A 21,456-nucleotide genomic window follows, 5' to 3' on the forward strand; every position below is an offset into this window, starting at 1 on the left:
GAGGGTTACAATAATCCATGCGGGAAATTACTAGAGCATGGACAAGCTCCTTGGTAGTATCTGGTGCAAGAAAGGGGCGGATGCGGGCTATGTTTTTAAGATGGAATCTACAGGATTTGGCAACATGCTGGATGTGAGGCTCAAAGGTGAGACCAGAGTCAAGTATGACGCCAAGACAGCGCGCTTGCAAGGATGGACTGATGTTGGTACCACAAACTTGGAGGGAGAGCGAAAGAGGAGGATCAGTATTAGGAGGAGGAAAGACAAGGAGCTCAGTTTTTGAGAGATTGAGTTTCAGAAAGCGGGAGGACATCCAGTCAGAGATGGAAGAAAGGCAAGCAGTGACACGTTGCAGGACGGCAGGGGAGAGGTCCGGGGAGGAGAGATATAGCTGGGTGTCATCAGCGTACAGGTGGTAGTGAAATCCAAAAGAGGTAATAAGTTTGCCAAGAGAGGCAGTATAAAGAGAAAATAGAAGGGGACCAAGGACGGAGCCTTGGGGAACTCCAACTGAGACAGGGCAAGGGGGGGAGGTATCATTAGAAAAGGAGACACTGAATGAGCGTTGGGAGAGATAAGAGGAAAACCATGAGAGGACAGAGTCACAGAGACCAAGCGATTGAAGAGTTTGAAGAAGGAGAGCATGATCAACGGTGTCAAAGGCCGCTGAGAGGTCAAGAAGAATTAGTATGGAGTAGTGGCCTTTGGATTTAGCTGTGATTAGGTCGTTAGTAACTTTGATAAGGGCAGTCTCTGTAGAGTGGAGAGGGCGGAAGCCAGATTGAAGAGGGTCAAGGAGAGAGTTGGAATTGAGGAAATGAGACACACGGGTAAAGACAAGTCTTTCCAGAAGCTTTGAGGAAAAAGGGAGCAGGGATATGGGACGGTAGTTAGAGGGGGTGGATGGGTCGAGGGATGTTTTTTTTAGTATAGGTACTACAGTGGCATGTTTAAGGTCAGCAGGGACGATGCCAGAGGAGAGCGAGCAGTTGAAGATGTGTGTTAGAGAAGGCACGAGACAAGTGGAGAGAGATCTAATAAGGTGAGATGGGACAGGATCGAGCGGGCAAGTGGTGGGGCGAGAGGAGCAAAGAAGAGCAGCCACCTCTTGGTCAGTAGCTGGGGAGAATGTCTGAAGGGTAGGAAAGGCATGATCTATGTGTGATTGAGAAACAGAAAGGCAAGGAGGGGAGAATTCTTTCCTTAGCTGTTCAATCTTGTCAGTGAAGTAACATGCGAAGTTATCAGCAGTAAGGTTAGTTTTGGGGGTGGCCACAGCAGGGCGAAGAAGAGAATTAAAGGTGTGAAAGAGATGCCTGGGGTTGCGGGAACATGAACTAATGAGAGTGGAAAAATAGGACTGTTTGGCAAGGGCAAGGGCTGCACTGTATGAACACAATATGAATCTATAATGGAGAAAGTCTGACTGGGTGCGAGACTTCCTCCAGGAGCGTTCAGCACAACGGGAGCATCTTTGCAGGTAGCGCGTTGATTTAGTATGCCATGGTTGGGGGCGGGTCCTCCTCGAGGTGCTTGTTTGGAGTGGCGCTGCAGTGTTCAAGGCAGATGTAAGAGTAGAGTTATATATGGAGATGGCCTGTGAAGGACAGGAGAGGGAAGGGATGGACAGCAGTTGTGAATCAATATCAGCTGACAACTGTTGGAGATCAAGAGAATTAAGGTCCCTCCTGAGTTGAGGGGGGTAAGGGTGTGGTTTTTGGGTGAGGGGGTATGTGAGAGCAAATGATAAGAGGTGGTGATCAGAGAGTGGATATGGAGTGTTGCAGATATTAGATACTGTACATGCATAAGTGAAGATTAGGTCAAGGGTATTGCCAGCTACATGGGTGGGAGAATCTGACCACTGTGATAGCCCGAGGGAGGAAGTAATTGAAAGTAGTTTGGTGGCTGCAGAGGTCAAAGGTGGGTTTATAGGAATATTGAAGTCCCCGAGAATTAGGGATGGAATGTTAGAAGAGAGGAAATAGGGTAGCCAGGCAGCAAAGTGGTCAAGGAAGAGAAGAGGGGAACCAGGGGGGCGGTAAATAACAGCAATGTTAGCAGAGAAGGGTTTGAAAAGGCGAATTGAGTGTATTTCAAATGATGGGAAAGGGAGAGAAGGGGGGGTGGGAAGAGGTTTAAAAGAGCAGTGAGGGGAGAGGAGAAGCCCAACACCACCACCTTTACATTCAGAGTTTCTTGGGTTGTGGGTAAGTTGGAGACCACCGAAGGACAAAGATGCAGGGGTGGCAGTGTCAGTGGGGGAGAGCCAGGTTTCTGTTATGGCTAGTAAATCTATAGAACGAGAGATGAAGAAGTCACCATAAACTACTTACTACTTACTAAACAGGGACTGTAAAATCAATTGCAATTGTTAGGTAAAAATATTCTCTCTTAGCTGTAGTTAAAGCGTGGGTCCTATAGACTATTATGCAATTCAGCTTTCAGTTTACCACAGTTATTATTAGCATTTATTTAGCTCCAACATTTTCCACAGCACTATATTGTTATACAATGAGAATATATACAACAGTAATTCATATATACAATTAATGTTGGCAGGCGTAAGAGTACACCATTTAGTGTGTGTTTATAGATATGTAGATCTAATAACCCGCACTAAAAATCAACATTGCTCTCTACTTTAATTTTTTTATTTTTTTTTGGAGGGAGCAATTAACTTTGTTAAAATGATAAGCAAACATATTTGTGTGTGTATGTGTGTATGTGTGTATGTGTGTATGTGTGTGTGTGTATGTGTATATGTATATATGTGTATATATATATATATATATATATATATATATATATATATATATATATATATATATATATATATATATATATATATATATATATATAAATAATGCTCTTGCACTCACGCTTTAATGTCCCTTTATGACCGGGTGCTAGCAAACCACAGCTGTATTATCCAATCTTCCGGGTGGATGGCTGCACTCACGGATTTTAAGAGTCCAAAATTTATTGATAAATAAACTTTATTTGATCCTGATGAAAGTCCTCTATGGAGGACTGAAACGTTGAGCGTCTTCTTTTAAACATTTATCAATGAATTTTTTACTTTTACATTTTTTACTTTTGAAATCCGTGAGTGCAGCTATCTATTTGGAAGAATATATATATATATATGTGTGTATACACACACACACACAATCAATCTTTGTAGCAAACAATTTATTAAAGCTTTATTTGGTTGTTGGAAAAAGTTAATGCTAAAGTCCTAGACACTGCTTGATGTTAGTATAGGCTCCACAAACTGGAAGGATGTGATATCTGGTTATGTCAGAATCAACTTGATTGATCAAGACTTTTGTTCAGGTTTAAAAGTTGCTTCTTGGAAAAGCAAGCGGTCGCACAGTCAGAGAGCTCCGTGACAAAAACGGGAAAAACTAGTAAAATCCGAGACTGAACACCCCCCAAATTGCAGCAATTATACGATACACCCCCCTGGAAGCCATGGGGCGGAAAACTAAAAAATCACAGAAAGAAAAACCACCCAGGGACTTACGATCAGCGACATGTGGAGACAGGCCCACGAGGCAAACGAGACCAACATGGCGGCGCTCCATGGCGGCTGCTCCGACTTCTCCGATGACAATTCCGGAGAGGAGTACCTGCCAACCCCCAGGCTAGAACAGCCGAAACGGCCGACTACCACTAACCCGGACACCGCTCCAGTGACTATATCGGTCCTCACACAGCTACTCGCAGATCATCATAAAGATTTACATAACGACATAGCAGCACTCAGGGGCGACCTGCGGGGACTGACAACCCGTTTACACACGCTAGAATGCACTACCAAAACCAATGTTCGAGACATCGGGGAACTCAGACAAACAGTACAAGTCCTCCAACGGCAACAAATGCTGCATGAACACCGCATGGCGGAGCAGGAAGACGCAGGAAGACGGGATAATCTGAAAATCAGAGGGATCTCCGATACGACCCCTGACAGAGATCTCCCACAGGTAGTCAAACGTCTCCTTGCAGCTATACTGCCGCCCACACAGGCCAACAAGATAGCCCTCGCCAACATATTTAGGATCCCAAAACCGCCAAGGGCGCCAACCGAAGCCTCGCGAGACATTATACTCACCTTCCAAACAAGAAGGGACAAAACAATGGTCCAAGCCGTCCTGAGAGGAAAGACGCCGTTTCAATTTGAGGGGATGGCGGTGAGCTTCTTTGCCGACCTCTCGAGGGACACCCTGGCTTGGCGGCGTTCCCTCCAACCGCTCACCACGCTTCTCCGCCAACGGGACCTTAAATACAGATGGCAAATGTCCCATATACTCACCGTACAGCTGGGGCTGGACTCCCACCAAATCAGGGAACTGACCGACGCAGCACCGCTCCTACAGGCACTGAGCCTTCCTCCGGACTCCCTCATTCCAGCACACCAGGAGAGAACAACTCCCCAACAACTCTCGTGGGACCCAGAGAGATCCGTCCCTTTCCTACCGACAGGTTGCACACCCGACCCATATGTGGCACTCACCACTTGACCGACTACACGGTCTGGCACAGGACAGACCGGCAGACAAGATCAGCCGCGGACCACAGAAAAACTATTTTCATATGGGGAACATTAAACCTATTGACTTTGGCAGCGGGGACTGTAACAGGTACCCGAAAGGGGCTAGACCCATGCACCAAACCCCCACTCTCTCAGCATACACATTTCAGCAGGCATACACGCCTAGCCACGGCCTCCATCCCTCCCAGCACAGGGACACGCGCCCCCATCTACACACACCACACCAAGCTATAAATTTACTCTCCCTAACCCAGCGAAGGGTATATGACACACTCACGACATAGTCCAGACCTTCCTCGCCTAATTCACTCACGATATAAAACACCGCTTCACCACAGCAAAGTCACCCACTTCACCCACATTACACACTACCCACCAACAGCAGCTCGAAACCCTCGTCTCTCCTACACAATTTGTTGGCTGCGCTCAGGTCCCACTAGTATTACGCATGGCCATTCCAACATGATACACTTTATGGGCATGGTTTTTCTGGGCTGGTTATTCGGTTCAAGCACACAATGCACAGGTTAACTAGCATTACGTATGACACACCAAAATATGCAACTTATCTAGCATGCTCTCTGCCACATTAAAGAGTGTGTGATGTTTAACAGGAACGCACGCCCGAGCGGTACTAGCACTGCCAATCTGTTAGGCAACGTTCTCAGCTCTAGTTTTTACCTCATATTGCCCATGTTGTACGGCGCAAACTGGCCTCGTACCACACCTTTCATGCGCCGTAACAGAGTAACCACCAGACAGGTGACAACAATACACATATAACAATGTGCAACCTGCACTTAAGCCTAACAACCATTGCAACATGTTTGGTTAACTGCTTACCCACGCCGTTGTGGCAGCATAAGTCTTGTTTTACTATATTGTGTTTTTCTTATGTTTATATAGTGTATATAGAGTGGGCTTCCCAAAAATAAACCTGTTTTAGCTCTCCACCTAAACTATTGTGGCACCCTATCCGAAACGCTAAAACGCCCCAGATGGCCAAGTCCACCGCTTAACTTGTTGTCCACGAGTGCTTAGCTACCGCCATAGGTCCATGTTAATAGCTTTCAATAACTACCCTTGCACCGGCCTTGCTCATGGGAAGAAGTGGCCCGAGTTCCAGGAGAGTTCCCTTTAAATGTCAAAGCAACACAAGGCTGCGGACGACGCCACATGGGGATTATCTCACCCTCCAAGGCGATCTCTATGTCCCACACAAGGGCATCAGGCCCATATTAGTAATCCTGTAAGACACGCATGCAGCCCTGATACTAACACCAGGAATACCTAGCTGAGGCACGGGGCGCCTCCTAACCCTCTTCTGTCATAATCGACTGCTCCGACAAGCAAGTAACTTCGTTAGCTGCCCTACAATGTCTTCTCCACTCATAGTCTAATTAGTGAAGCCTGGGCTGCAGAGGTGACAGGGAGTGATGGGTTTCTGGGGTTTAAATATAGGCCGTATGTCTTACTGTTATAATCTGTCATTACTACAAATAACGAGGTATTACTGATCGCTACCACTCTACCAAGCTATGCCTATAAATATATATCGTGACTTGAATACTCCATTACATGTAAAGCTATTCCTATTACCTTAGCATTCATAGCATACTTACTTCTCTTTACTGTGTAGCCAGATGCTACTCTGTAGTAAAAGTGTTCTTGCAATCTACACAATAACATAGGCATCCCCGCAAGGTTAAGCAACCGGTAACTTTCAGCTATCTTACTTTATTTCATTCACCAATACTCTAATGAATCCACTATTTAGTTAAGCATGTTAAATACAAAAACTGTGCAAATTGTTATGCCACTGTTTAACTTGTATGAAGACTGAAATATGCTGTTGTGGCGCTTATGGAAATATTGTAACCACCTGCACAACTAAAATAAAGAATTAAAAAAAAAAAAAAAAAAGTTGCTTCTTGCGTTATGATCTGATAAAACTGCTTTTTTTATGTGAAAAAAAAACAAAAACAAAAAAAAACTACCTTCTGCGGTTCAGTTGGCTCAGGTGTTTGCCAAAGAGGTGTTCCGCTTGCATGGTATACCACAGGATATCGTATCCGACAGGGGTCCTCAATTTGTCTCTCGGTTTTGGAGGGGCTTTTGTGCTGAGATGGGGGTCTCCTTGTCATTCACTTCCTCCTATCATCCACAATCTAATGGGGCTGCCGAACGGGCAAATCAATCTGTGGAGTTATATTTACGCTGCTTCACGAATGCACACCAGGACAACTGGTCTCATCTCCTTCCCTGGGCTGAATTCGCCAGGAATACCGTGACTCATTCGTCCACTGGCTTAAGTCCTTTTATGGTAGCTTATGGGTTCCAACCCTCTGTCCTTCCCGGTGTGTTCTCCGACAAGGGGATGCCCGCTTTGGATGTGCACCTCACCTCCTTACGGAGGGTGTGGGATCAGGTCCATGCTTCTCTCTCTCGTGCGGCTGCTGCTCAAAAGAGATTTGCTGATCGTCGTAGGTGTGTGGCTTCTTTTTATGCCCCGGGTGATAGGGTTTGGTTGTCCTCTAAGAATCTCCGCCTCGTTCCCTCGATGAAGTTCGCGCCCAGGTTCCTTGGCCCCTTTAAGGTTTTGCATAGGGTAAATCCCGTGTCCTACTCCCTGGCCTTGCCTCCTTCCATGCGTATACCTAACACCTTTCACGCCTCCCTTTTGAAGCCCTTGCTCTGTAATCGGTTCTCTGGACCTCTCAGGCGTCCCGCTTCCCTCCAGTGACATATACGAAGTAGCTGCTCTCCTTGATTCTTGTTTCTCTTGAGGTCGGTTGCAGTATCTGGTGGATTGGAAGGGTTACGGCCCTGAGGAGCGGTCTTGGGTTTCTGTCTCTGAATTAGACGCGCCCTCTTTGATCCGCTCCTTTCATGCACGGTTTCCTTTGAAGCCTTTGGCTTCTCCGGGCGGTCCTCGAGGGGGGGGTTATGTCAGGGTGGCTGTAAGGGGAGGCTGCAATCCACTTGCAGCACTCACCCACAGTCCTTCGCCGCCCGCGGTCTCCCCTTCCCCTACCTGTCGGCAAGCGGCGTCCTCTCAGCTCTATGCGCCACTTGCGTCCTCCTCCTCGCCTCGCAGCGGCAGCATGTATAACGCTGCACGCTGGGAGCCCGCACATTTATGCGAATGCCGGGGTCAGTCACGTGACCCATTGTTAAAGCCACAGTACCATAATCACAGTGAGAGGTGTAAATATCTCCCACATGTGATTGTTAATTCGAATTGGAAGATATCCAATCAGAATTAACGACAGGATTTATATACTTACCTTTCCTGTCTCTCAGTGCCCTGTTGTGGTCTTGTGATACCTGTATTTCGTGTTTCTCTCTGGTTACCGGTTATTTGGCTTGTTTTTCCGATATCCCTGTATTCTCCACTCCTTTAACCTCGGCTTGTTTCTCGTTCTCCTGTTTTCTGGCTCCCTTTACTTGGATTGTCTCCTGACTATTCTTAGTGTGCTTAACCCGGCCATTCTAAGGACCGGTATTGCACCCTTTACTTTCTGTGACCTGTTAGCGTGTTAGGTTCCCGAATCGTGACACGAAGTTCCGAAGTGCTGAAGTGCCAAAGTTCCGAAGTTGCCGAATTTCCGAAGTGTCGAAGTGCCGAAGTTCCGAAGTGCTGAAGTTCTGAAGTTGCCGAAGTTCCTAAGTCTTGAAGTGCCGAATTGCCGAAGTCCCAAATTGCGAAAATCCCGAATTTCGGAATGCCGAACCGAACCGTAATTTTTTGCCATGCACATGCCTAAAATTTATATTGACTTAAAATTATCTCTTAAGCGCCTTTTATATATATATTGAAATTCTAATAAACCATTATACCCTTACAATTTACTATTGTTTTCTTGTAACAGTTGCTCTCTTTATTTAAAAATAAATAAATAAAAAAATGGCAACCTCTCATAATTTGTCAAATCCCTTGACATATTTGCAAGTGTCTAAAACGACCCCCATAGTTGTACTGACTTGAGCTTTTTGTTCCTGGCTTTCAGCAAAATTTGCACCGATGCATCAGTTCACCAGAGCCTTCTTTACATTTTGGATCCACTCTAATTGTTACCTGGGTTCCTAAATGTAAATTTTTTGTTTTACTGTTAGCTGCCACTATTTAGTTGCCTTCTACTGTCTTAGTGTGCTTGGAGGCTGTCATTAAATGTCTGCCTTCCTGGAGGATTTCTATGCCTAGCCATGCTATAGACTGCTAATGCTCCTTTCTGTCAGTATATCCTTTTAAAGCTTCTACCCATCGTCCAGAGGGAGTAAGAATGAGTGGAAACTGGAGCATTAATTGGGATAATTTGATTTTGAAGATTATGCTCTAGCCACAAACTTGACTCTGAAACCACAAACCGTACAGCCTCCAACTCTTGGAACATTATTAGGTGGTATTTACTAAGCAGCAATAAAAACGTTGTTCTACACTACAAAATGAATACATCAAAGGGACACTGTATCATTGTATCTGTTCCATCTCATTAAACTGGCTATATTTTCGGTAATCTCCTGGTGCCCTAATTGCATTCAGCATTAAACAGTTTCTAATGGTTTTACATTTTTAATGCTAAATGAGGGGCCCAGCAGCTCATCCCCTCTGTGCCGCTTTGAAAAATGAATAAGTATTAGCATGAGCAGCAATCGGCAGCTGTGAGTGGTTGAGAATGTCAGCTTACCTCATTTAGCCTATCAGAGCTAATACTGCCAGTATGAAGGTGTGACAGACCTCTCTGTCTCTGGATTACTGTTGCTTCACCTTGGTTTGTCTGTTTGTTCGGTTATTGCCCTGTCCGTACAGTCCCTATGTTTAATTCCCTTTTTCCCGAAATAACTACCGAATGGTGGGCCACCCAGCAGGGAAGTGTGCTGCTTGTTAACCTCTTGGCCTCATTAGAATGTGTGGTTAACCACATACACTTTCTATTGTTGAATGGTCGGCTGGGTGGTCGGCGTTCGTATGAACGAACACGTGGCGGCGGCCATCGTTGGACATGCGAACGCCAAGCGGTGTTCGTCAACGAATCTATGGGACTAAAAACGGACACTATTTTCATACGAAGCCGCCGACCCTCCTTCATCTTGTTCATACGAACGCCGTGCCGTTCGGTACATTACTATGCGAACAGAGCCACCCCAGATAGTTATCCCATGGAGCCCATTCGTATGACGAAAAGACTATGTGAAAGACTTTGGCTCCATGGCGGTTGAACTGTGTGTATAGGATCTGAGCGCTGTTCGGTGATATTGTGTTCTCAGATCTAAGCTATCTGGGGATACGTTGAATGTGGGGATTCTGTTCGGTAGTTTTGGAATTATGTATTTTTATGCATTTGTATTATCTTTGTAAAATGGTGGTTATGCTCTATCTTCGGAGATAATTGAGTTACTTCTAGCACTTAACCCAATTATCTCCGGGATAGAGAGGAGGGTCCTATACTGTTTAGGTGGGGGTGTTTATACCTGTACTGTTGTGTTTGGTTATTGTAAGAATTTGTCACAGTCTTCCACCAGGTCCCTTATGGGAGTGTCCCTGGGTGGAAGACCTGCATAAAAGCCGGGCATGTAGCCCACATTAAACAGATTCCTGCTTGACCCTCAACAGTGGCGTCTCTATGATTCATTTTTAGGGGGGGGCACAGGGTGGGCTAGGGACAAAAGTAGGGGGGCACATTCAACCCCGCCCTCGCCGCAGTTTGACCCCACCCCTGCCGCATGTTAAGCCCCGCCCCTGACACAATGTGTTGTTGTTGTTTTTTTTATAATCCCTGGTGGAGGATTCATTATTTTCCTTTGATACAGTGCCATAGTTGCCAACATTTGAAAAAAAAATTCCATTTTGCAACACAGCTATCAATTACTGTCTGTGTATAATATCCCTGGACAGTCAGTGCTCTCTGTATAATACAGGGTTGTGTGTATAATAAATTGGGACAGTCAGTGCTCCCTGTATAGTGCTGCTCTCTGTATAATACATGGCTGTGTGTATAATATCGCAGGACAGTCAGTGCTCCCTGTATAGTGCTGCTCTCTGTTTAATACAGGTCTTTTGTATAATATCCCAAGACAGAGAGCTGCACTATACACAGGGCCGGCGCTACCATAAGGCGGCCCAGGCGGCCGCCTTAGGGCGCACCGGCCATGGGGGCGCAAAATCAGGCTGACCGGAAGGAGGGAAGCGCACTGCGCTCCCCTCCAACCGACGACCTGTTGTAGCGTGGCCGAGCGCCCGGTTCTGCGGGCGCGCGAGGGAGCACTCTCCCATGTGTGCTTCCTCTTCAGCTCCCTCGCGCGCCGTATACTGATACCGGAGCCGGAAGATGACGTCATCTTCCGGCGCCGGCATCCCTACGCGGTGCGCGAGGGAGCTGAAGAGGAAGCACACATGGGAGAGTGCTCCCTCGCGCCCGCCCGGGAGCCAGCCAGCCAGCCACCAAGGGAGCCAGCCAGCCAGCCACCAAGGGAGCCAGGGAGCCAGCCACCAAGGGAGCCAGGGAGCCAGCCAGCCACCAAGGGAGCCAGCCAGCCAGCCACCAAGGGAGCCAGGGAGCCAGCCAAGGAGCCCAGGAGCCCAGCAGCACCACTGGACCCCAGGGAATCCCTTCAGCACTCCAAAAAGGTAAGGAGGCTGGGGGATTAAATAAAAAAAAAAACATGTGTTAGTGTGAGTGTTAGTGTGTGTGTCTGCTAGTGAGCGTCAGTGTGTGTGTCTGCTAGTGAGCGTCAGTGTGTGTGTCTGCTAGTGAGCGTCAGTGTGTGTGTCTGCTAGTGAGCATCAGTGTGTGTGTCTGCTAGTGAGTGTCAGTGAGTGTGTCTGCTAGTGAGCGTCAGTGAGTGTGTCTGCTAGTGAGCGTCAGTGAGTGTGTCTGCTAGTGAGCGTCAGTGAGTGTGTCTGCTAGTGAGCGTCAGTGTGTGTGTCTGCTAGTGAGCGTCAGTGTGTGTGTCTGCTAGTGAGCGTCAGTGTGTGTGTCTGCTAGTGAGCGTCAGTGTGTGTGTCTGCTAGTGAGTGTCAGTGAGTGTGTCTGCTAGTGAGCGTCATTGTGTGTGTCTGCTAGTGAGCGTCAGTGAGTGTGTCTGCTAGTGAGTGTGAGTGTGTGCGTCTGCTAGTGAGTGTGAGTGTGTGCGTCTGCTAGTGAGTGTGAGTGTGTGCGTCTGCTAGTGAGTGTGAGTGTGTGCGTCTGCTAGTGAGTGTGAGTGTGTGCGTCTGCTAGTGAGTGTCAGTGAGTGTGTCTGCTAGTGTCAGTGAGTGTGTCTGCTAGTGTCAGTGAGTGTGTCTGCTAGTGTCAGTGAGTGTGTCTGCTAGTGTCAGTGAGTGTGTCTGCTAGTGTCAGTGAGTGTGTCTGCTAGTGAGTGTGAGTGTGTGTGTCTGCTAGTGAGTGTCTGTGTGTCTGCTAGTGTGTCAGTGAGTGTGTCTGCTAGTGAGTGTCAGTGATTGTGTTACTGTGTGTCTCTTACTGAGTGTGTTTGTGTGTGTATTAGTGAGTCTGTTTGATGTCTGTTAGTGAGTGTGTGTTTGTCAGTGAGTGTGTATGTCTGTCTGTCGCTGAGTGTGTCTGTCAGTAAATGTGTGTCCGTTAGCTGGTGTGTATGCATCTGTTCGTGAGAGTGTGTGTGTGTCTTCAGCACTTACCTTTCTCCCTTGGCGCTGGGGATTCCTCCGCCTCTCAGCTCCGAATGCCCTTGCCGTGCACGCATTCAAACCGCCCATAGGAAAGCATTACTCAATGCTTTCCTATGGACGTTCAGTGTTTTAGAATAGCGGAAGCTCCTCTAGTGGCTGTCAGTGAGACATCCACTAGAGGCTGGATTAACCCTCGGTGAAACATAGCAGTTTCTCGGAAACTGCTATGTTTTCAGCTGCAGGGTTAAAACTAGAGGGACCTGACACCCAGACCACTTCATTGAGCTGATGTGATCTGGGTGTCTGTAGTGGTCCTTTAAGTGTGTGTGCATCTGCATGCACTGGCGTACATACCGCGGTCGCAGGGGTCACGGCCCTGCAACCCCTGCGACCAGGTGCCCGCCGCCATGTGTTGCGGCCCCGGCCCGCGCAAAGTAAGCGCGAGAGGGGGGGGGAGCACGGATCAATTTGCGCACTGGGGCCCCATGGGTCATGTGCACGCCACTGCACCTACCCTGGTGTCTGCCGCAGGCTGTGTGGAGGGGGCGAGGATATGAATGACATCATATCCCTGCTCCCTGTGTACCACACAGCGCGGCTGGCGGCCAGTGATGGGGCTGGGCTGCAGGACAGGACTCCAAGGAGCCAGACAGCATGCATCCAGGGGACAAGATTGAACTGATGTAAGTATGTAATTGTGTATGTCTCTGTATGTATGTATGTCTCTGTATGTATGTATGTATGTATGTAGGCCTCTGTATGCCTGTATGGCTTTGTATGTATGTTTCTGTATGCCTGTATGTCTCTGTATACCTGTATGCCTGTACAAAATGTATGTGTCTGTATGTTTCTGTATGCCTGTATGTCTCTGTATGTACAAATGTATGTGTCCGTATGCCTGTATGTCTCTGTATGTACAAATGTATGTGTCTGTATGCCTGTATGTCTCTGTATGTACAAATGTATGTGTCTGTATGCCTGTATGTCTCTGTATGTACAAATGTATGTATCTGTATGCCTGTATGTCTTTGTACGTATGTGTCTGTATGCCTGTATGTCTCTGTATACCTGTATATATGTATGTGTCTGTATGACGGTATGTCTCTGTATGCGTGTATGTCTTTGTATGCCTGTATGTCTCTGTATGTATGTATGTGTCTGTATGCCTGGATGTCTCTGTATGTATGTTTCTGTATGTCTATGTATGTATGTATGTGTCTGTATGCCTGGATGTCTCTGTATGTATGTTTCTGTATGTCTATGTATGTATGTATGTGTCTGTATGACGGCATGCCTCTGTATGTATGTCTTTATATGCATGTATGTCTCTGTCTGTGTCTGTATGTCTCTGTATGATTATTTCTGTGTTTGTATGAACCTTATTTTAAACGAGGGTGGGGGGCACCAAAATGCCTCTTCGCCTGTGTAACTAAAAATCCTAGCACCGGTCCTGACTATACAGGAACACTGACTATCCCGGGATATTATACACACACAGATCTGTATTATACAGAGAACAGCACTATAGTATTATACAGATAGCTGAGCATATACCCCATGTCCCAATCTCTAGACTACTAGTACCTGTCAACAGCAACTCCCAGACGCGTGTAACAGGGCTAAAGTGTGCGGCAGCTCACACAGATGATTCAGCGGTAAAGGGCACTCGCTGGCAGAGCCAAACTGAGAATCCAAAGCAGCCCTGGAAAAAAATGTATGCCATTTCTACAAGTCAATATGTATATATTGTACAGTAAGCACACAAGCTCACTGACATGCGCAAATAGGCTTACTAACAGACAAAACTCTCTGACTCACACACAAGTTTACTACAGACAAACTCACTTGTATAAACACTCGGCTCACTACAAAGAAGTTCAGGGGGACACACAAGCTCACTAAAGACAAGCTTACTGACACACACATGCTCACTAAATAGAAGCTCACTGACACACACAAGCAGTACCATCCTAACAGCGTTAAGGGCCCCCGGGCAAAGCAGTGCACTGGGGCCCTTCCTACACAACAACTCACAGGAATAACATTTGTAATTATTGATAGACTGCTGAGTACATACACACAGTACACTGAATACGAACACCAAGAGACTGCTGAACACATACACACACACAGAGACTCCTGAATGCACACTGGCTGATTTATACACGTACACACAGACTGCTGAGTCTATACACACACACACACACAGACATACAGACTGCTGAGTCCATACACACACACACACACACAGATACACACACAGACTGCTGAGTCCATATACACACACACAGACACACACACAGACTGCTGAGTCCATATACACACACAGACTGCTGAGTCCACACACACAGACTGCTGAGTCCATACACACATAAAGACTGCTGAGTCCATACACACACACACAGACTGCTGAGTCCATACACACACACACACACACACACACAGACTGCTGAGTCCTTACACACACACAGACTGCTGAGCAGGGCTGCCATCAGAATTTTTAGGGCCCCTGACACACAGCTCAGGATCTGGGCCCCCGGGGCCAGCCCCGAGTCCGCCCACAAGGATGAAGTGTGTGTGTGTATAGTGAATGTAGAATGTGTGTAGTGGATGCGGTATGTGTGTCATGGATGCAGTGTGTAGAGTGGATGCGGTATGTGTGTCATGAATGCAGTGTGTATAGTGGATGCAGTATGTGTGTCATGGATGCAGTGTGTATAGTGGATGCAGATTGTGTGTGTAGTGAATGTAGGTGTGTATAGTGAATGCAGAGTGTGTGTTTTTGTAGTGGATGTAGTGTGTATAGTGGATGTAGTGTGTGTAGAGCATGTTTTCACTCACTACAAACAAACACACTACATTTACTAAACACAATTTGCACTCACTACAAACACACTACATTCACTATAAAGTGTGTTTAGTAAATGTAGTGTGTTTGTAGTGAGAGCAACATGTGTATAGTAAATACAGTGTGTGTGTGTGTGTGTGTGTAGTGCAAAGTGTGTTTAGTGAATGTAGTGTGTGTGTGTGTAGTGCAGAGCTTGTTTAGTAAATGTAGTGTGTAGTGAGTTAAATGTGTGTATAGTGAATGGTGTGTGTGTGTGTGTAGTGCAAAGTATGTTTAGTGAATGAAGTGTGTGTGTGTGTGTGTAGTGCAGAGTGTGTTTAGTGAATATAGTGTTTGTAGTGAGTGCAGAGTGTGTTTAGTGAATGTAGTGTGTGTGTGAGTGTGTGTGTGTGTGTGTGTGTGTAGAGCAAAGTGTGTTTAGTGAATGTAGTGTGTGTGTAGTGCAGAGTGTGTTTAGTGAATGTAGTGAGTGCAGAGTGTGTTTTGTGAATATAGTGTGAGTATGTTTAGTGCAGAGTGTGTTTAGTGAATGTAGTGTGTGTGTGTGTAGTGCAACGTGTGTATAGTGAATATAGTGTGTGTGTAGTGCAACATGTGTATAGTGAATGTAGTGTGTGTGTGTGTGTGTGTGTGTAGAGCAAAGTGTGTTTAGTGAATGTAGTGTGTGTGTGTAGTGCAGTGTGTTTAGTGAATGTAGTGTTTGTAATGAGTGCAGATAGTGTATAGTGAATGTAGTGTGAGCATGTGTAGTGCAGAGTGTGTTTAGTGAATGTAGTGCATGTGTGTGTGTGTGTGTGTGTAGTGTAAAATGTGTATAGTTAATGTAGTGTGTGTATAGTGCAAAGTGTGTTTAGTGAATGTAGTGTGTGTGTGTAGTGCAGAGTGTGTTTAGTAAATGTAGTGTTTGTAGTGAGTGCAGAGTGTGTTTAGTGAATGTAGTGTGTGTGTGTAGTGCAGAGTGTGTGCTTGTAAGGATTCAGTGTGTGTGTAAAATAGGGGGGAGGGGAGTATTTGTTATTATTTGTGTATATTTCAATTTTATTCCCCCCTCCCTGGTTCTTACCGTGCCAGGGAGGGGGGAGATTGCATTCCCTGTTGGTCCAGTGGCATGGTGGAGGGAGCCAGCCGCGGTACATTGAAGAGGGGGCCCAGCAGCAAACACTGTCTTCCTTTCCAGCTCCTCTCTGACTAACTCTCACGAGACAGGCCTGCGTGCGTTGCCATAGTAACCCGTGGCAATGCTCTGGCTGCCGCAGGGCGCAGGAAAGTTAGACAGAGACCAGCTGGAAAGGAGGACAGAGTGTGCTGCTGGGCCCCTCTTCATTGTACAGGTAGCAGGGGCCCCTCTATGCACATATATATATATATATATATATATATATAGCGAAAATCGCTAGATATATATATATATATATATATATATGCGCGCACATAATGCATGTGGGGCTCGGGCCCCCCAGGACCGCCGGGCCCATGACAACCGTTATGGTTGTCATGCCCTGATGGTGGCCCTGCTGCTGAGTCCATACACACACACATAGACTGCTGAGTCCATACACACACACACACACACACAGACTGCTGAGTCCATACACACACACACACACACACAGACTGCTGAGTCCATCCACACACATCCACACACACACACACACACACAGACTGCTGGGTCCATACACACACACACACACAGACTGCTGAGTCCACACACACACACACACACACACACAGACTGCTGAGTCCATACACACACACACACACACAGACTGCTGAGTCCATACACACACACACAAACACAGACTGCTGAGTCCATACACACACACATACACACACACAGACTGCTGAGTCCACACACACACACACACACACAGACTGCTGAGTCCATACACACACACACACACACAGACTGCTAAGTCCATACACAAACACACACACACACACACACACACACAGACTGCTGAGTCCATACACACACACACACACACACACACACAGACTGCTGAGTCCACACACACACACACACACACACACACAGACTGCTGAGTCCAGACACATACACACACACACAGACTGCTGAGTCCATACATACACACACACACACACACAGACTGCTGAGTCCAGACACACACACACACACACAGACTGCTGAGTCCAGACACACACACACACAGACTGCTGAGTCCAGACACACACACACACACACAGACTGCTGAGTCCATACACACACACACACACACACACACACATCAAGCCTACCTGTTGCTGGGGGTCAGCCATCTTCTGGTCTTTGCAGCAGCAGCATGGGCTGCTGCTTAACGGCGGGGGCGGGGCTTATGATCAGGAGGTGGGGCTTCATTTGGGGGCGGGGCCTGTGCCGGGGAGCCTGTCAGTGCTCTCTCCGGCCACAGACAGCCCCCAGCCTCCAGCTGAGCTCCTCTCTCCTGCATTCCCTCGGGCTGTCACAGACTGTTACAGCCCGAGGGAATATAATCTAAACACATGGCCAGCAGGTTGCTGGCATTTGGGGGGCCCAAGGTGGGCACAGCATGATTTGGGGGGGGCATGGACCCCTCTGGCCCGCCCACTAGCGATGTCACTGACCCTCAATACATAGCCTCGTCTCGTGCTTGGGGGGATTGTTCGTGTGTTTTCCTTTTCAGCGGTTAGGAGTGTTTGGTAGCTGACTTCGTTTGGAAAGGGAACATCTTTGGGGGCGTTAACCCCTTCTATGCCCGGGGTGCCGTTACAGAAGGGTATGACTGCAAGGAAGTGTGTGAACTCTGCCTTAGCCACACCTCCAGAAAAGGCAAGACTGTGGGTGACCCACAGTATTAAACTGCTTGAAAATGGTTTAACACTGAATGGAGGGACAGTGCCTGGGGACTGCAGGCACTAAAACCAATTCAAAGAGATGAAATTATTATAGTGACTACAGTTTCCCTTTAAGCACCTCTTTACTATGTAAGGAGAGATCTAAAAGCACATTTTCTATAATAAAGACAAATACAATTTGATTTTGTAATATTGGAAGATATCTTATTTTCTAACTGCAGTTTACTATTTTTAATTTATAATAATCTTTATTGACTTCCTTTTCACTTTTTTTTCCACATAAAAAAAATCAATTCACATCGATAATTACAAGAGGATGCATTGCGTTAACACAAAGTCAAATCTCTTGCACATACAACATATAACATTGATTTGATTGGCTGCCAGCCAGTTACGAAGTTTAATGCAGCTTCAATTATTTACTTTTTAAGAGAGACAGCAATATTTCTGTGCTAATTCAAGAGTGTTCTTCAATATATTTGTTTTATCCGCCACACCCATAAACCATTTTCTGCCATTTTCAATTTTAGCTGTTTATAACAATTGATTAGAGCAGCGTTTCCCAATTTGTGTTCAAAATAGAGAACAAAATTCGGGTTCTGCGGCGATTTGCCTGTCGGGTGTCCCAAGCATTTAGGGCCATCTGATGGGTATCGCTAAACAGTGGTCTGGTCAGGAGCCGCGGTCATCTAAAATTGTGACCGGATCCCTGTAGTATTGAATGCTAGTAAGAAGTGATATCAGCTCCCCCCCAGACAGAGTTCGCCGGCTGGAGGGAGAGGAGCAGCGGGAGTGAGCCTGAAGATCCTCCTGCAGAAAAATAGGTAAGTGAACAACACATTTAAACATATGTGTGTGTGTGTATATGTGTCTGTGTGTGTGTACATGTGCCCGTGTGTGTATCTCCCAATGTGTGTGAGTCAGTTTGTGTATCTGTGTGTCAAGGTGTATGTGTCACTGTGTGTATATATGTGTGTCAGTATGTGCCAGTGTGTATGTTTCAGTGTGTGCCAGTGTGTGTGTGTGTGTGTATCTGTGTGTCAAGGTGTGTGTATCTGTCAGTATCTGTTTGACAGATACATACACACACAGATACACACTGACACACAGATACACACTCTGGCACATACAAACACAGATACACTCACCTTGACACACACCAGCACATACAAACACATATACACACCCTTGGACACATGTGTCATGTGTCAAGGTGTGTGTATTTGTGTGCCAGTGTGTGTATCTGTGTTTCACTATGTGCCAGTGTGTGTGTATCTGTATGTCAGATCAATACACATACACATACACATACAAACACACAATACACATACAAACACAGATACACACACCAGCACATACAAACACAGATACACACACTTTGACACATAGATACACACACACACAGATATACATTGTGTGTCAAGCTGTGTGTATCTTTGTGCCACTATGTGCCAGTGTGTGTTTATCTGTATGTAAGATCAATACACACTGACACACAGATACACACACCTTGATACACAGATACACACACTTTGACACACAGATACATACACACACACATACACACTGTGTGTCAAGGTGTGTGTATATGTGTGCCACTACGTGCCAGTGTGTGTATCTGTGTGTCACATTAATACTGACACACAGATACACACACTGGCACATACAAACACAGATACACACACCATGACACACACCGGCACATGTGCCGGTGTGTGTCAATGTGTATCTGTGTATGTATCTGACACACAGATACACACACACACACACACAGACACACACACTGACACACAGATACACACACAGATACACACAGATACACACACACACACACACACACACACAGATAGACACTGTGTGTCAAGGTGTGTGTATCTGTGTGTCAAGGTTTGTGTATCTGTGTGCCACTATGTGTCTGTGTGTGTGTGTGTGTGTGTATCTGTGTGTCACACAGACACACACCGGCACAACTGGGGGGGGGGGAAATTCCACGATATCGATACACTATGTCAAAGGGTTCCATGTAGAAAATTAATTAGAAACCCCTGATTAGAGAAAGCTGATTAAAAAAAAAAAAAAAAAAACATGGCTCTGCTTCCAGCCTCTTGCAGTTAGGATCTTATTTGCAGCGCAAGTGTGTGTTATTAAATAGGCCTGTTCTTTTGGCCATTTAGACAGATTTATATTTAGTAAAGCAATTTCTGGGGTAATTTTGATACTTGTCCTTAATGCTTTCTTAATAAACTCAAAAGACCATGACCATAAAGTTCGAACTTTTGTACAATTTCTAAATATATGCATATACAAGCCTGTTTCTTCTTCACATCTCAGATTTTCACATTACAATTTTTAACAAATGGCATATATTAGTTCTTAGATTTGTACTTTGCATAAAGTACTGTCTGTACTACTATGTTGTCCAAGCATTTTTGGACACTACATGCACCTCATCTACAATTTAATATCACATACCCTTAATATAATAACCATAGGTCAGTGCAGGTTCGGTGAAAAATACCAGATCAAGGTGCCTATTCCTTTTACTATTATTAAGCCTCCGTTCTTTTACATTTAACAACTCAACACTCTGCAACAGAAATTGATTACAAAATATTTTTATGTAATACAAATGGCTTTACAGTGTGCTTTTTAAACCCTACCTCCAAACAAGTGATAAATGATTATATTTCAAATAAACACTTACCAGTGGAATAGCTAAACCACAGAGCTCCTTCACTTCTTCCACACCCTTATATGTGATAAAAGAGCGTATGCCTTGCAAGACATTACAAAAGCTTTTCCGCACAATGTGAAGTGATACTTGGTTTGTTTCAGGGCCATAATCCCTTGAATTGCAACCATGCTCCATTTGGATTTAATAAGCAAACTACATCTACAGGCTAACTAGCTGCCTGAAATATGAACTTAGAAGTGTATTATTTAACAAATTATACATCAACCATTAAAACACTGTCTGTTTTTTTCAAGTACTTCATACTTTACTTGATATCGTGTTTTGGAGAAGTAGAACTGAAATGATATAACAAGATTACTATTAAGAGAGATCACATAGTCTTTAACACTTTATGCTTATATACTTTACGATTTTGTTGATTGCCCCGTCGCTGTTTAGTATACCCCCTTAGTGACCAGAACGTTTTTTCAATTTTCTTTTTTTTTCATAATTCTTTATTTCTTGCGTTGACAGATAGTACAGATTATAAACAGTTTGGGCTTGTGCAAAAGCCGAGCTTTATGAGGTACAGTGTTATTTCAATAATACAGAAATAAGATAATGGTTTGGTTAGAGATGTGTTTGATGTTCTGGATTCTCTTCTTTGCTTTCTTTATTGTTCCTGAGGCTGTATTCTGTAAAGGTTTTTACATTTGTATACAACAAAAAAAACGTTCAAAACCGAAAAACACCGTAGTGGATGTAATCCTTAGATTTGGTACGTAACATGTTAGGTTTGTGGGATATACCTTCATTTAGACAGGGTGGGATTACAGAGAGGAAACGGGGGGAGATTAGTCTTAAGATCGTCTGCTTCGTTTATTTTTTTCCACCTCGTTACCATAACATGA

The 21,456-nt window shown here is 45.6% G+C and overlaps 1 protein-coding gene across 1 annotated transcript in view; it reads right to left on the bottom strand.

The window, feature by feature from the left end:
* LOC134565841 (multidrug and toxin extrusion protein 2-like) overlaps positions 1-20,740 on the bottom strand; it is a 109,380-nt gene extending 88,640 nt beyond the window's left edge. The window contains exon 1 of the mRNA XM_063425547.1: positions 20,576-20,740. Coding sequence (XP_063281617.1) covers positions 20,576-20,740 — 165 coding nt within the window. The remainder of the gene's footprint in view (positions 1-20,575) is intronic.
* Between the last annotated feature and the right edge of the window lie 716 nt (positions 20,741-21,456).

Source organism: Pelobates fuscus, chromosome 1 (genome assembly GCF_036172605.1).
Source record: "Pelobates fuscus isolate aPelFus1 chromosome 1, aPelFus1.pri, whole genome shotgun sequence".
Lineage (NCBI taxonomy): Eukaryota > Metazoa > Chordata > Amphibia > Anura > Pelobatidae > Pelobates > Pelobates fuscus.